At 39.9% G+C, this 17489-nt stretch overlaps 2 protein-coding genes across 2 annotated transcripts in view; one reads left to right on the plus strand and one right to left on the minus strand.

Moving 5' to 3' along the window:
• REEP5 (receptor accessory protein 5) overlaps positions 1-10612 on the plus strand; it is a 50280-nt gene extending 39668 nt beyond the window's left edge. Inside the window, exon 5 of the mRNA XM_022591296.3 lies at positions 1684-10612. Coding sequence (XP_022447004.2) covers positions 1684-1733 — 50 coding nt within the window. The 3' untranslated portion in view covers positions 1734-10612. The remainder of the gene's footprint in view (positions 1-1683) is intronic.
• A 149-nt stretch (positions 10613-10761) lies between these two features.
• SRP19 (signal recognition particle 19) lies at positions 10762-17190 on the minus strand. The gene is made up of 5 exons (XM_022591275.2): positions 17063-17190; positions 16320-16395; positions 13938-14009; positions 13732-13843; positions 10762-11301 (listed from the first exon to the last, which is right to left on the minus strand). The coding sequence occupies exons 1-5, from the start codon at positions 17179-17181 to the stop codon at positions 11168-11170; spliced, it is 513 nt and encodes a 170-aa protein (XP_022446983.1). The 5' UTR covers positions 17182-17190; the 3' UTR covers positions 10762-11167.
• Between the last annotated feature and the right edge of the window lie 299 nt (positions 17191-17489).

Raw genomic sequence — 17489 nt, forward strand, 5'->3', positions numbered from 1 at the left:
CAGGCTGGAAAAAGAAGGGCTGGTGGGAAAGATAATCTGATGACATGAGATTCTGAACATGGCCCTGAAGAACAAAGGACGCTTTCTGGACCTCCAGACCCAGTAGTACCAGGGTCATGGAAGGAAAAAACAGCCTGCACTTGAGAAAGCAGTGTCCTTAGGGGACAGCCACGTTTCTGTAAAAGCAACAAGGTGAAGGAAACATTCAGAGAAATGGATGAGGATAGAGGAGATCTCGCTAATGATGGGACTTAAATTCCAGAGGGCACAGTAAGGGTTTTAAAAAGTGGAGAATGGGCATAGAATTAGAGAATTAAAAAAAAAAAAGTTCTACAATAATGAGAAAGTGGGAGACAAGAGGTGACCTGGCCCCTGAGGAAGGAAGATCCCCCAGATGGTCCCCCGGCAGCTGTGTGTCCCCGCAGTGGTGTGCTCTCCCCCCACCCCCCCAACAGGCCGTTCTCTCCCGACGCCCGCTCCTGGGCACATGGCTCCAGTCTCCTTCAGAACGTTTTTTAGTTTCCTCACATCCTCCCGCTTTGGGATCGCCAGTTCCTTTTTAAGAGATTTCTTAACTGTTCCTCCTTGCTCTTAGCCTAACCAGCAACCTCTGGTGATGTCATTTCTGTCTAATTTGCCCACATTTCTTAGTCTTTGATTCTCTCAGATCTCAGTACTCTGAAATCCGATTTTACTTTGATACATTCCTAAACACAGGTGTGAGAATGAAAATAAGTTAAGAGGAATTTAGGTGCTGACACATTTTAGACTTTTCTCCCAGTTTTTGGATTCTCCAAAAAGGACATTTTTGCAAAAGGCTAGTTAAGAGAGAAGCTGCAGTTTCTGTGTAAACTTCGTTCAGCAATTTTAATTGAGTGAAGGGAGAGCAGCTGTCAGGCAGCTGGTGAACAAGGAGGGCCTCCTTGGCTGGCATTCCCCTTGGGGCTCCATCAAGAACAGCTGCAGTTTGTGGAATCTCAGGAGGCCTGGAGGCTTCCAGAACACGTCCCCCTGCCCCATCATGCATATCACACTCATTCTTACAGCACATTTCAAGCCACTTGGTAATTAGGCAGGGTAGGTGGGGCTTAATCTCCCACAGATATAAGAATATTTTCCTGATGAATGTAGCTTCGTGCCATGAACTTGAAGACTTACAGCAAACTCTTCCCATCATACAAGGAAATGGTGGCACAACGATAAAACATAAACATGCATATAAGTATTCCGTCATTTCTTGATTCGGGGAATGATGATTTTCTCTGATTTTTGTCACCAAGGCATAGATAGCCGACCCTGTTGTCATCAGATTGAGACATAGTGAAATTGTACAGGTGAGCACTCAGACACAAAGGAGAATTTCTTGAATGTACAGGGGACACTATATGCTCAAGGAATCTCTACTTCTTGTGATACTTAAAGGAGGACAGAGGGCAATGGCTTAGGTGACAGTCACTACAAGGGGGCTAGGCCAGACGATCTTCAGTAACTCTGCTTAAGTACCCAGGATTTGCCCTTGAAGAGGTCTCTTGTCCATTTCCGGGAAACTCTCCTAGCCCTGCCCACAAACCTCGGTATGTTCTCATCTGAGCACGAGTCATCCAAGTTGTTAATCTAGTAGCTACATTAGGCACAGAACCCCATTGCAAATAGCTCTGATGCAATTTTCTTTCCTCCTAACAGCCAAGAAAGCTGCTGTGAATTTACTGGGTGACGAAAAGAAGAGCACCTAATTCACTGACTGGATGAAACCTTTCTGCCCTCTCTGCACCTTCCTTTTAGAGCTTGATGTTATATTAGGAACTGTGGTATAATCATTTTAATAATGTTGCCTTGGAAACATTTTTGATATATTAAAAAAGAGGAATGTGTAAGTTTTTTTGCTTACTTTTACTGTCTATATACACAGGGAACATTTAAATTTAATGCAATGGGCAGTGTCCAAGTTTTTGGAAAGTACAGTTTGCCTCTGGGTAGGAAAAGACACATGTCACCATCCTGCAGGAAATATAAACTTAAAATTATATATCCTACAGGCTTTGTACTTCAGTGGGCTGTCTCTGCATGCATTTTCTCTGTACTTTTAGGATACTCTATAACGGTCTACTTCATGTAATGTACAATTTTGTATTAAATGTTTTTAATGTATTTGTGCATACACACGCATAGGGAAATGTTACTGTCTGTGCATAATGCTCATGGGGAGCTCCTGCCAAAGGCTGAAGGTTCCACTGTGCTGGTGTGATCTGAATAATACTTTAGAAAATTAATACACATGAGTAATGTTTCGAGTGAACAGTTAAGTGATAAATGAGGCTGAACTGGAGGCTGGCCTGGTGGTTTTCCTAACATTGTAGCAGCTGAATACAAAAACGGCTTTGTAAAGCAGTCAGTTGAGTGATAAATGGGGAAGTGTACACACACACACATCACAGCTCCCAGTTCTGTAGAACTACTAATATTGTCTTGTAGCTTTTTAAAAATTGGCTGATAAGCTTTCAATCTGTCTGTTTTTAAGATGCTATAGTGGAAACCATCCCTGGTTTCACCTTCATAGCTGAATAATATGTTGGTTTAGTCTTGCTTCTTTTCCAGTCTTTTTAAAAGCAGTTAAGGAACCTCCAGAGGCTTGCCCACTTCTGATTACATGTACATTCTTGTTTTTATCATTAGCAACTACATGCTAATGATGACACCAGGCTCTAAGAGCAATTCTCGGAGAAGAAAGGAAGTATGATATAACCCATAATCCAGTTGGCAGTGGTTAAGACAAATGGCCTTCACCTTCTTTCCCTGGCCTTTAAGGTCAAACACCAGATGCTTCCCTAGTTTACAAATCAGAATCATTTGTAGTCCATTTACACGCCTTCATCTTTATGCTTTACTTTGATAAACTGCACACAACCTCATAGTTTAAGTACAGAACACAAAGTTAAAATTAATGTCACTAGCTTGATTAGCCACATAGCTTATAGGGACCTTGACAACTTGTCTGTACTACGGAATCTGAGCTTTGCACCAACCATACTGCTAGGATGCTTCTGAATTAGACTAAACTGACCAAAACAAGAGCATAACAAAACTAAATATCCATGCCTGTAAAATATTTCTTAAAGCAAATAAAGATGATTAGTTCCCTTTTAGATAACAATTAGGTAAAATCATAATGATGTCTCATGAAATCATTTCTCATGAAATATCAAAGGTATCAAAAATAGGGGATAATATCACCCTAATATTATAATAATATGGATAATATCACACCCAATATTATAATATTTTTGGGGGGGGAATGTGATGATAAGGCATCTTATTAACCATACCTTAAAAAATAAAAAACTTTTGGAAAGCAAACAGAATTACTTGTTATTGGAAGAAAATCAAGCCTTAGGTTAAAGATTTTAAAAAGTACCTCTAGGAGTATTTAAATCCCTTTCCCCATAAACAAACTATGCTTTTCTTGGTGACAGAAGAATGAAAATTAGCAACTTCTAGCTAATCAGAATATATAATCAGATTGTTAGTACACAAAATATGTAACTTTTAGTATACAAAGTATCAGGCAAGGTGGAGCATACAAGTTACTATTGCTCATAACTACTTACAGGCTAGTATCAGTTTTAAAACTACTATACTAAGAAAATTCTGAATGCAATTTTTTTTATCCCTATAGCTTTATCCTGCAGTGTATTCTGTAAGAAATTTTAGTTACTGTTTTTGGCAGTCAACGTGTACATATTAATGACAGGAGAACTTATGAGTGAGCAATTCTGTCTGTTTCGTTTTCACAAATAAGATATTGCCATGGCTAGAGTATTTGAAAAACTAATCGAGCCTGCGTCTAGCTATAAGACAAGCATTTGTTTATACATGAACACTATTTCGGGGATATGTAAAGGCAAAGAATTCCTACGACAATTCTTCTCCTACTTAAAAGCTTCTGATTGACAATTACTGCTACTCTGGGGAGTCTTCTACCTACAGCCTGAAGAGCATAAGCATAGTCTTTAAATAAGTTACCAACTATCCTGAAGATGTGATACAGTAAATGAAAATGGATGTAAATAAAATTCCGTTATCTCATTGAGCTGTTTTAGTTCATTTTATCTGATGGGGCTTAAAAGACTTTCCCTAAAAACATACCAAAAAAGGTTTCTACCAGTAATTAGCATGAGATGGAGAGGAAACCTAAACTACTCTTGACCTTTGAAACAACACAGGTTTGAACTGCACGGGTCCATTTACATATGGAGTTTTTTCAATAAATACATACTACAGTACTACACGATCTGCGGTTGATTGAATATCCAGTTGCAAAACTGCAGCTCTGGAGAGCCGTTTGTTTGCAAAGTTATCACTGGATAGTTGACTGTGATAGTTGTCAGCTGTACTGCTTTCTACTGGCATAATGTATTACACACAGTCACATACAACTACTAGTTGGTGTTATTATTGCATGTAAGTATATTTTGATGTAGTAAACACATATGTGCCTCCAAATCACTCTACTTTAAGAGACCAAGAAAAGAACTTGGGATTTTATTAAAAATACCTACTTCTGGAGGGCGTACTTTGGTCAGCTTCATCTCCTGCATTTGCTTATTACATGTCTGTATGTCTAGAATCATGGTGTTTAGAGTAATAGATACAATTCACATCCTTAGCCATCAAATATTACAGTTCTATATAATACAGCAGGAGAAAGTAAATATATTTGAGAATGACCTTATTTAAAAGTTTTTCTGGCTGCTTACTACAATATTAGCTTATAAAGTATCTTTGTAAACACACACCTCAGAGAACTAAGAGAAATAAAGAGGTTATTTGGTCAAATTAGTGGTTCTCAAACTTGTGTGCATCAGGATTTCTTGGTGGGGGTTGCGGGATCGGGAATTGGTAAAACAGATTGCTGGCCTCATCCCCAAAGTTCCTGATTCAGGAAGCCTGTGGTGGGGCTGAAAAATCTGCATTTCCAACAAGATCCGAGGTGATGCTAATGATCCAGGAATCACAATTTGACACAAAACCACTGGGCTAGATTAATGCTCTCTTTACACTTAGTACACAGAGGTTTTCAGGCCTGGGCTGTGCATTACAATCATCTGAGCAGCTTTCAAAAAATACTGGTATCTGCCTCCACTACCAGAAATTCTAACATTAACCTACTATACACCCAGGTGCCAGTATTTTAAAACTCTTCAGGTGATTCAAACATGCAGCCAGGGTTGAGAATGTGAAATAAGATTTGTATTTATGGCAAGACAAGAAAAATTTAAACATAAAAATTCTTCTCTGTCCTTTGGTCTCCCCTCTCCCCCCAGTGTGCACTGTGTAGCCACATTATGCATTGACCAAAGCTCCCCCATTAGCAGGAATACCTGCTCAACCATAAATAGCAACATTCTCCTAGCATCAACAAGACAACTCCTCGAAAGATAACAGGCCTTCTTGAGCTTATAAAGGTTCACATAACCCACCACGATGGCGCTTAGATCTGGATTATGAAAACTGTCAAGTACAAACACATCATTTAACATACAGCCCTGTCTTAAAAAAAACCATATATAAACTGTGTCTTGACTTCTAATGGGCAGAACAATTCTCAGAGCTTTCTGAGATGCTCTTCCCGGGTTTGAGGATGCTCAGTCCTCAAATTTGGCTTGAATAAAATTTTCCCATTCTTTCTTAGATCAACTGATTAAATTTTTCGCCAACAAGAACTACTGGTAGAGACTACTAGTAAGGTCGAGAATCCCAAGGTCTGGAGAGTTTGTCTTAGCTCATCAGTTCACCTGGTGTGTTAGTTTCCTATTGTTGCTGTAACATGTTACAACAAATTCAGTGGCTTAAAACAACACAGATGTATTAGCTTACAGTTCTGAAGGTCAGACATCCAAGAGGTTGGCAGGGCTGTATTTCATCTGGAGGCTGTAGGGGAGAATCCACTTCCTTGCTGCTTTCAGCTTCTACATGCTGCCTGCACTCCTCGGTTTGTGGCTACTTGGTACTCTGACCTCTGCTTCCCTTTGATAAGCACCTTTGTGATTTACATTGGGCTCACCTGGATAATCCAGGCTACTCTGCAGCTCAAGATCCTTAATCTCATATGCAAAGCCTTTTGTCATGTAAAGTAACATACTCACAGGTGGTTTTGTTTTTACTGTTTTTTTTTTTTTCCGCGGGGGCGGCCAGTGGTAGGGAGAGCGGCCCATTCTGCCTACCCCACCTAGTCTCTCTTTGGGTACAGAAATTTCATTATAGTTACCCTCAATACCAAAACAACTGTAAAGAGCATCTTAATGTTGGGAGGAAACTAAAAAAAAAAAAGGGTTTAGGGAAGAACTATTCATATCCAAGTAAAGACTGGAGGTTTATCCTCTGGAGATAGTAAGAGGATCTTTGGAGTAGGGGACACAGGCAGAGTTAAGGGAGGGAAGTTGTATTAAAAACAGGATTGAGCGACTAAATGCTGACACCCATTAGCCCCACCCTGCCTTCTCCCACTAGGCTCCCAGATCTTTATCCTCCTGGAAGCTTCTTAGACTTCTCTCTGGGGAAGCACATCAGCCTAAGAGAAAACACCTCTGATCTTGGAAGTTTCCCCCAAAATGTCTCAGCCAGATATCCCTTTAGTGAAACTCACAGTCTGCAAGCCCTTCTTATATGCTCAGAACTTCCAATCAACTTTTTTGGTCTTTCATTCTTAAAAAAAAATTAAGGAAAGCCACTTAAACATGACAGGAATCTAAATAAAAACAATTAAAAAAAAAAGTGACTTGGAAGTAAAAGGATATAAACCATACCCTCTAAGAAAGAAGAAATTACATCCATGAAATAAGAATAGAATGCTAGAAAAAGGAAACATTTAGGTGACAAAAGAGCTTACAGAAGTTGAAAATAACAAGAAAAATGAAAAGTTCAATAGAAGGGTTGGAAGATAAAGCTGAGAAATTCTAGGAACTAGAACATAAAGACAAAGAAATGGAAATAAGAAAAAAAGATAAGAAAATTTTAGGACTTGCCCAGCAGGTCCAATATTTAAGTAAGGAATTCCAAGATCAGCTCTCTGGCTATAGGATGCCTAGATGCTCAGAGCCTGAGGCTGATGCCACCAGGACCCCGGGGGAAGAGGGGCTCTGTTCTCATCTTTCAATAAAGCTGTTGGTCTAATTTTTTTTAAAAAGCAATTCCAAGATCAGAAAGGGGAGAAAAATCAATGAAATTTTCAAGAAAATCTCCCAGAACTGAAGAACACAAGTCTCCATATTGAAAGGGCCCATTAGGTACCCAGTACAATAGACAAAAGGAGACGCACACAAAGCACACTATTGTGATATTTAAGAATACTGAGATCTGAGTTTCAGTAAGAAAAATGTGAGTCACAATATCATGAACTAGAATGGCTACAACAGAAGACCATGAAGCAATTCCCTTAGACTTCTGAAATGATTTCCAATTCTAGTTCTATACCCAGCCAAACAGTGTGAGGGTAGAATGATGACACTTTCAGATATGCAAGGTCTAAGAACATTTACCTCCTTTACATTTTTCCCAGGAAGATCCTGAAGATGGGCTACACAAAACAAAGAAGTAACTCAAGAAAGAATACATAACATGCCGAAATACAGGATATCCAAAAACAGCAAAGTAGTGAAGCGAGTCATACTCTGAATGATGGTGAAGAGAGAGACCTGAGTGAAGCTGTGCACTGGGTGGAAAGGGTAACTAGTAGAGATTAGAGCCAGGTGAAAGGCTCCAGAAGAGACTTCTTTAAAAAGATGAAATTAATGAACTACTTGGGCTTCCCTGGTGGTGCAGTAGTTAAGAATCTGCCTGCCAATGCAGGGGACACGGGTTCGAGCCCTGGTCTGGGAAGATCCCACATGCCACAGAGCAGCTAAGCCCATGCGCCACAACTACTGAGCCTGCGCTCTAGAGCCCGTGAGCCACAACTGCTGAGCCTGCGTGCCACAACAACTGAGCCCGCGGCACCTAGAGCCCATGCTCCACAACAAGAGAAGCCACTGCAATGAGAAGCCTGCTTACCGCAACGAAGAGGATCCCCTGCTCGCAGCAACTAGAGAAAGCCCGCACACAGCAATGAAGACCCAACACAGCCAAAAATAAAAATAAATTTAAAAAAACAAAAAAAATAAACTATCTGATGTGAACAAACTATTTGTAAGGATGTTTTGACAACTGATAGTTTATGGCTGAGTTAGTGACAAATATTCAGAAAACTGAGCAAATAAAAGAAAAAAATTAGCCCCAAAGAAATAAAAAATAACCACAGCATACTCAAGAGTGTTTCTGGAGATCAGCTGGGGATCTTCCTAAATGCATTCAAATTCTGGGCTTGGGCCAGAGATTCTGCGTTTTTCACAAACTCCCAGGGGAGCCCAGTGCTGCTGGATCCCTGACCGTAATTTTGAACAGCAAAGGTACTACATGGTTCAGCTATGAATGGAGTATAGGATAATAATGTAAACTCTGAATAGTGATTAAAATTATAAAATACAGTGGTAGGAGGGAAGATGGGAAAGATGCATGCATGTGTTGGGGGTAAAGGAAGGAAAACGAAATCATCCTCCTCTACAGATGGAAGTTAATGCCTAAAATTGAAACTGTTAAAACTGGCTGGCTCTTTAAATTATGTACAATATTGATAGCAATAAAGTCCTTAAAAAAAAGGGCAAAGGATGTGAACATAATTCACTGAAATAAATACAAATGACATTTCAACATATGAATAAATGCTCAATTTTGCTCATTAGAGAAGAGTCTATTTTTCACTTGACTGGGAAAGAAGCAAAGTTAATTATTCACTGATTGCAGCAAGATGAAGAAACAGCAATATGTTACAGCAATAGTTGTGAAACCTTTTCTGACAATCCTACTGTCCCATGAGTAAAAGAATTTTAGATTCTAGTGATCTTTCTGTAACAAATCTTTTAAGTTGACCGCCCCAGTATCCACTCTCAACTACCCACTTCCTTGGCTGCCTCTACTATCAGGACTGAAAGGCTGTATTTCACTTTGTGCCAGAGTTCTTGACAATGAAACTTAAGTGAAAGTTGGCCAGGAGGGATTTTGAGAAATCTCTGGCTTTCCTTTTAACGGGGGACAGATGTGGAACTCTGATACAAGGTTGGGTCTGGTATCATCCCTTTTACAAGCCTGCAACAACTGTAAGGATGTTAGAAACATGCCATGGATAGTGGAGTAGAAAGGTATGAGGGCATCACTGAGCAACCGAACCAATACCTATAATAACCTTTGGGTTTCATGTTATTTGAAAAAATTTAATTCCTGCTTAAGTCCCTCATCGTTTTCTGTTACACAGCCAAACACATTCCTAAGTGATACACTTCCCCAAAGAGGGCTTCTCTGAATCATGTTTTGCAACCCTGTATTTATTTGTAAGTCTGATAAATAAACTGCTGTACTATTATGTTCACTATAAAACATATTAACAACAGAAGTCATTAGAGAGAAAAAAACCTAAGTAACAATTCTAATACTTCTTCCTGCATACCAATGGATCATCTCATACAGCCTGGATGTGTAACCCCTTTTAAAGTTCTGAAAGTCTGGCTTCGTTTATTCTGTAATCACTTGGAATTGTTTGATCTCAAGCAATAAAAACTTAAAGAAATGGGGATTTAAAGGAGGACATAAGGGGGCTCATAAGATTCACAGAAGAGCTATACCAGGCCTCAGGAAGACAGGAATCAGGATAGCTCAAATTTGTAAACAATTCCCATCACCATTTGTACTTGTGTTTCTACTCCAGATTTAATATTTGTGAGAAATAATCCATTGGCCTGGCTTGGGTCATATCCTGTGGTCAGGATGCAGTCCTGTAATTAACTGCCCTTCCAGAAGCATATGGAGTCAGGAAAGGCAGTTCCCCAAGAGATGATCAGTAGACAAAAACATATGGCTGGATAAGGAGTCTCTTAAATTTTACACAAAATCACCACTTTTAGAACAGTGCTTTGGAATAAAGTTAGAATCACCAATCCAATTTTGTTTCTTGAAAAAATGTTTATGTCAAGGTGCTAAAGCATAGGTAATTTTAGAACTCCAAGTAAAATAATATTCTTAAGTCTACACAATAAGCAAATCTAAAGCTTAAACTCCAGGACTTTCCACATGCCAACAAACTAGTAATTGATTAAACAATTCAATTACAATAATTGAGTAGAAGAATATGATCTACAGAGTGAAGTCAGAAAGAGAAAAACAAATATATATTTATGCATATATGTGGAATCTAGAAAAATGGTACAGATGATCTTATATGCAAAGCAGAAAGAAAGACACAGACATAGAGATCAAACATAGGGATACCACGAGGGAAGGGGGCGTGGGATGAACTGGGAGATTGGGACTGACATATATACACTACTATGTGTAAAACAGATAACTAATGAGATCCTACTGTATAGCACAGGGAACTCTACTTGGTGCTCTGTGGAGACCTAAATGGGAAGGAAATCTAAAAAAGAGGGGATATATGTATATGTATGGCTGATTCACTTTGCTGTACAGCAGAAACTGACACAGTAGTGTAAAGCAGCTATACTCCAAGTAAAAAGAAAAAAAAGAATATGATCTACAGACTGCCTGTTCATAGACCTCCAAAAGGATTTAACCACTTTCTTCTGGCTTTAGGCTCACACTACGCTTCCACTCCCCATTTTATTCTCTTTATCTCCTCTGCTGGCATTAACTAATTTGTAAGCAAAAGCTACAAAAGTCAGTTTGAAATTTATTTCATTAACTTAAAAGAGGAACAAAATGTGTACTTCAAATCTTATTAAACTCATTTATCTGAAACATGTTTACACAGAGGACAGATATAGGATTTCAAGTAACTTACGGTAGAGTCCACTGTCCATTTAAAAAAATGATTCTTTCTTTCACAAAAACTGCATTAAAAGGCAAAAAGAAAAAATTTCTTTTATACTTCCTAAGAGCTGGATGCATATTTCTGATGTAAATTTATTTCATTGTCAACTCTGATGCTGAAGCTGGGAGGCACAAATGTTCATAGTTCAGTTAAATGATGCAAACAGAAAGCTTCTGTTTCTCTCAGATACAAATGAGAAACCTCCATTCATGTCTCTTACAGTAGTACCACATCCTTGATTCTCATACCAGGTCACTTCTTCTTCTTTCCTTTCCCTTTTTTACTTCCCTCTCCTTGCTGAAGACTCTGGTCACCACCTCCGGTTTTTTGTGTCCTTGTTTTCAGTTTAGGTATCATTTCTGCAGCATACAACATTACTGACTTACCTAGGAACAAGAAGTTAGGCTTAGTGTATAATCTGAGAAATAAGACATAAAAGGTCATTAACTTGAAAATCATGAAGTTTAAGAAATCATCACCACATCAAGAAAATAAGAATTTAAAAAGAAAAAATCAGGGCTTCCCTGGTGGCGCAGTGGTTGGGAGTCCACCTGCTGATGCAGGGGACACGGGTTCATGCCCCGGTCTGGGAAGATTCCACATGCCGCAGAGCGGCTGGGCCCGTGAGCCACAGCCGCTGAGCCTGCGTGTCCGCAGCCTGTGCTCCGCGACGGGAGAGGCCACAGCAGTGAGAGACCCGCGTACCAAAAAAAAAAGAGAAAAAATCACATGACTATGAAGACAATGATTTTCTCAAGTGGGGACCTTTCCTGGAGAAAATGTATTAAGAACAATGCTGAAATATTTAAATGAACAAAATAAAAATTTAGAACACTTTATTTGAAATAAAAAATTTGATCTTGGTCCTAGGAATTGACTTGAAGATCAAAGGAAAATATATCTAAACATAACAAGCTGAAAACAGAGTCAGGATATCATTGTAACTTAAGCTAGGAAGCACAGGCCCTCTCAATCTTACAGCAAACGCCCATGTCATTAAGCTACAAAATATGTCACTCACACGCCCAAATGATTTATGCCCACGTGCCCCCTGCTCTGGGCACCAACCACCTCCTCCAGCTCCAGTGGCTGCTTTCAACACATCAGCCGCTCAGCTCTGTTTTTTACTTTCTTACCGTTTTCTTACTGGAAACAGGAAGCAACATCTTTTCAACTGTAGTTTTTACTTCTATGTTATTAACTAGTCAAAGCAAAAGGTTGATGGTTTTTGTTTTTGGTTTTTTTTGGTCTTTTGACTTGTAAGAAGTAGTAGGAAGATGCCAAAGAAAAGAAAAAATACACTGAATATACTACCTGTCATTCCCGAGTCAGACCCTTAAGTTTCTAGAAATATCTACCAATCCTGACAGGATTAATAACCAAATAATTATGTTAGAATAATAACCAGTTATTTTAATTCAATTAAAAACAATTCAGTTGTCACTTTGGGGTTACCGTGTCAAGAAAAAAATTAACAGCTCCATTTAAAAAACCTAGAACATATTTTTTACAAATAAAAAATTCAGAAAAGTAAAGAATTACATGTAAATAAATACTCATCTTCCCAATACACCGAGTTAATATATTGGAATACTGAAGTTTGTTTTGTTTGGTTCTCACTGTTTTTTACGAAATAAAACACTAGAGCTAATGCTACAATCTACTCTGACCATCACACCCCTGACCACACTCCTCACTCCCTACTCGCCATTAGGTTAACTACTACCTTAAGACTTGGCGTTTTCTTCTAGTCCATTTCAAGTGTGTTTATATATACGTCAATAAACAATACTGCATATACATCAATCAATAAACAGTAATATTTTGTATTTAAATGTATACCTAAGTGGCACCACACTATGCATATCTCTTGTGTTTTTCGCTCAATATGGCTTTTTATTTTTAATTTTTTAAATTATTTATTTATTTATTTTGGCCACCCTGTGCAGCTTGTGCGATCTTAGTTCCCTGACTGGGGATTGAACCCCGGGCCCCTGGCAGTGAGAGCACAGAGTCCTAACCACTGGACCGCCAGGGAATTCCCTCAATATGGGTTTTTATTTTTTTATTTAATAATTTATTTATTTATATATTTTTTGGCAGCGTTGGGTCTTAGTTGCTGCGCATGGGCTTTCTCTAGTTGCGGTTAGCGGGGTCTATTCTTTGTTGCAGTGCATGGGCTTCTCATTGCGGTGGCTTCTCTTGTTGCGGAGCGCAGGCTCTAGGCTCACGGGCTTCAGTAGTTGTGGCATGTGGGCTCAGCAGTTGTAGCTCACGGGCTCCAGAGCACAGGCTCAGTAGTTGTGGCGCACGGGCTTAGCTGCTCCACGGCATGTGGGATCTTCCCAGACCAGGGCTTGAACCCTTGTCCCCTGCATTGGCAGGCGGATTCTTAACCACTGCGCCACCAGGGAAGCCCTCAATGTGGCTTTTTAAATTTACTGACAGAAATGAATAACAGACCTCAAGGGTCTCTAGGATCTGAAATAGCAGTAATGCGTGACCATTTAATAATTTCACATTCTTAACCTGGGAACAATGATGGGACTTCGAGAGGATTATAAAATGTTCACGCAACAATGTTTTTTTTTTGGAGAAATGATTAGTAGGTTTCATCACATTCTCAAAGGTCCTTAACTTAAAAGAAGTTAAAAGCACTGTTTACCTCTCTGCATCAGCAGCAGCCCTTTTTCTAAATTAATCTATAGAATGCAAATTACGTTTTTGACCTGTCAAAAGGTCAGTTTTAGAACGTTTTTGACAGTGTAGAGGAGTAACCTATCCCAAACTTAATTCATTCATTAAAAAAAACTTACGTGATGGAAATTGTACAAGACAGAGGCTGCCATCTTCCTGTTTGAGCTGGACCCGGACCCTGCCCCTGTACTGAAGATCACGATTCCATTCTCTAGAGTACATTTTATTTTTCTAACATAAAGAAATAAATAAAAACAGGCTTTAAGAAAGTTATTATGTCAATGAGATGAGTATGGAAAATAGTGAACAAAGAACCATATCATACCTCAAGAAATACATTAAGTCCAACTGCTGAGCATACATCTTGAATCTCTGTAGCTGTAGGATTTTCAACAGCCTGAAAAGTTAAAAACAAAAACACTAAATAGCTCAGCTTTAAGTGGATATTGCTACATTGTGGTATAAATCATTTCAAATATCTGATCAAAACACATACCAAAATCCTAGGTTTCCTTTTTTTTTTTTTTTAGGTACAGTTGATTCGATTGTAATTTTTAAATTCCTGGGACTCACACTGATTCATACTTGTGTATCCACCTCCCTTCCAAGAGAACATAAACTTCACAGGGTTAATACTGGTTTAACAACTATTACAGATGCAACCATTTCCTCCCTCCCTCCTTTCTTTCTTTCTGTCTGTATTTACTCTTTAGTGTCCATACTCAGCAAATTATAAGGTATAACAACCTTATGTTCAGAATAGACAAAGCTTAGTATGGCTAATGGAGATTCCATTGCTTAATGAGGAGTAGTGTTTGTCCTGATCACCAAGTACCCTTTCTGGCTCCTCCAGAAGCTCTCAGAATTCTGTAGTCATTATTGGTACACTTTGATGGACACATCTGTCTATTAAATAAATATATGCTAGGAACTGTCTTTGCCACAAGGGTCTTTTTTCAAAAAGTCTACATAATACAGATGCAACCACTTTAGAAAACTGTTTGGCAGTATCTACTAAAGTTAAATATATGCATTTTTTATGGCCATGCAATTCCACTGCTATAGGTATGTTATCGAGGAAAAATACAAAATAGACAATCTCAAGAATGTTCACAGTAGCACTATTTTTAATAGCCCCAAACTAGAAACAACCCAACTATCCATCAATAGTAGGCTGGATTGTGGTATATACACACAATGCAGTACTACAGAGCAGTGGCTTTCAGCAAGGTAATTTTGCCCCCTGACATTCAGCAATGCTAGGAGACATTTTTGATCATCACAACTAGGGTTGGGTAGGGCACTGGCTTCTGGTGGGTAGAAGCCAAGGATGCTGCTAAACCCCACACAGCACAGCACAGCACAGCCTCTGCAACCATGAATCATCTGGCTCAAAACGCTGGTGGTGCTGCTGTCGGGAAACGCTACAACAGAGCAATGAAATTCAACAAACTACACTCACAAATGCAGGGTATAAGCACTCGTAAGCTGAAACCTCATAAGCTTCATGTTCATTGAAATCAGACAGACATAAAAGTACATAGTGTGTAATGCCACTGAAACAAAATAAGAAACAAGCAACAGTAATCTATGGTATCGGAAGTCAGGGCAGGGGTCATCCTTTGTAGTGAGTGTATGTGGAAGGAACAGAGACTGGGAAGGGACATAAAGCAATCTTCCTGAGTGCTGGTAACGTGTTCTTTTTAAAATCTGGGTGCTTGGTTACCCATGCGTACTCATTTTATGAAATTTAATCAAAATAAACACGTAAGATTTACGTATGTTTCCGTATGTATGCTATAAATCAATAAAGCTAAAAACAATTCAATCATTCTCCAAATTATCTTGAGATCTTGCTTCCAGAGGCCTCTGTCAATGTGGCTTGATGTTAGGCATTATTCTGAATCAGTGCTTTGGCGTCTTCTCTTTTACCCTGTAGCAGCAAAGCAGACTTTCCTCTACACATTTAAGCAGTAGAATGAGAGATATTAAATAACACAAAAATAATGTACTGCTTCAGGCCAAGTTCCTTAAATCCATCATCAGATTACAAAATGTAAATTAATCTTAAAAAAATAGACTATAACATTAATTTTGAAAATGAAAAGCTACAAAGACCCCCTTCACTTGGCACTAGGCACTTTCTAAACTTAAGCCACCAGGCCAACTAAGAACTCGGGTTTTCCTACTGAAACAGCACAAGGCAGAAATCATCTCTTTTAAAACTATAAACACGTACTTTTAAAAAGTATTAATTTTAAAGTAACTTTACCCCTCTCAAAAAGAAGACGATGACGATGATAATGGACATAAAACTGTAAAACTCAACATATGTGAATTTTCTGCAAGTCTTGTTTAAAAACACAGCTGCATTCTGTATATCATATTGTACAATGCCAGAATTTTGGTTTCCTTTATTAAGGGAAAGAGTGTCATAACCTTAAGTTTAAAAAAACAAAAACGTGCAAACCCTACAACACTCCACCCCCAACTTCTTTCAAACACAGGCTCATGAAGAACCGCTTAAAAAATTCTTTCAGTTATGAATCAGTGCCCTCCTGCATCACCATTATTAATGAAAGCACCCCAATTGTTGGCTGCCGTTCTCCTCATGCCCCAAACAATGCAGTAAAGTAAAGGCAGCCTTTGTGGCCCTGACAATACAACCTCCCCAGGCCCTCAAAGACAGAAGTATCAGCCCGCTTACCTTACTTATGGGGATTCGCCGCCCCTCCGCTATGGTCTTCTTGTTATTTAAATAAGCAGGATAGATACAAATGAACCTGCCACAGGAAAAGCCCAGCTGGTATCACTCGAGAAATATTTCCAAAAGTTCATTCATTCTTTCTTTCACCATCATCGTCATCAGGATTGCCGGCACACCTATACTATTATGTGCTTAACTTTTTTTCTTTAAATTGCCTCCCCTCTACTTAAAAAGCGAGCTTTAACTTAGATGGAAAAAAACATCACTTGCTAGAGGGAGGGAGGGAGGGAGAGAGGGAGGGAGGGAGGAAGGAAGCAACGCCCTAACTGTTCAGTTAGATACAGGTGCCTGTCAAAAGCTTCTGATGGCGGGGCCTGCTCTCTTATATAGAAACTACGGAGTCTGAGGTATTAAAGGCTTGAAAGAACTCAAACGAGCCTTTCCGAACGCACCAACAACTGAAAGAACAGATTTTTCACATTGTGATTACTTAACGTCATGTCCACGTAGCACCCAAAGTCCTTTGTCTCACGTACAGGTAAACACTGAGCTAGGTAAAGTTGGGATCTAGGGACCTGCGAACAGCCCTGGCGCAGCCGGCCTCAGGGAGGAACGGGCGCCGGAGGACAGGCCCGGAGCCCGGGGCTGGGGCTGAGCTCCCACGGCGAGCCTTCCTCAGGGCTGGGGAAGTCTGCGCAACACCCGCGGGCTCGCCGCAAGCCCCTTCCTCTCTCCGGACTCACCTGTCCTGGTCTGCCGGGGACCGCGCAGCGGCGCAAGCCATCTTCACCCAGCCCCCAGGCCGAACTTGCAAGAAAAACCCAGCCTGAATTCCGCTCGGAGATCTCCCAGACCACCCCATTTCCGGCGGAAGTCCTGCCCACCGAAGCGCTTTTGCGTCCGCCGTTTTTCACCGTCGGTTTGTTCCGGCACCTGTCGCTCGGCGTCAGGGTCTCTAGTTTCTGACGTGGCGTCGAAACGTCTCGCGAGAGGGTCCACGAACGCTAGTAATTCCTTCGCTTCTCAAGATCTAGCCAAAACCAGCCTTTGGGGCGCTTTCCCTGTCACTAGAATTGGCTTAAGCGTTCACGCGTCTTTCTTGGCCAATTTCACATTGCGTTTGGATGCTGCTAACTTCTCTCGTCCTTAGAGTAGGGCTCCACACCGCGG

This window comes from Delphinapterus leucas, chromosome 3 (genome assembly GCF_059928025.1).
Source record: "Delphinapterus leucas isolate spDelLeu-1000000601 "Yukka" chromosome 3, BTC_Dleu_Yukka2, whole genome shotgun sequence".
Taxonomy (NCBI): Eukaryota; Metazoa; Chordata; class Mammalia; order Artiodactyla; family Monodontidae; genus Delphinapterus; species Delphinapterus leucas.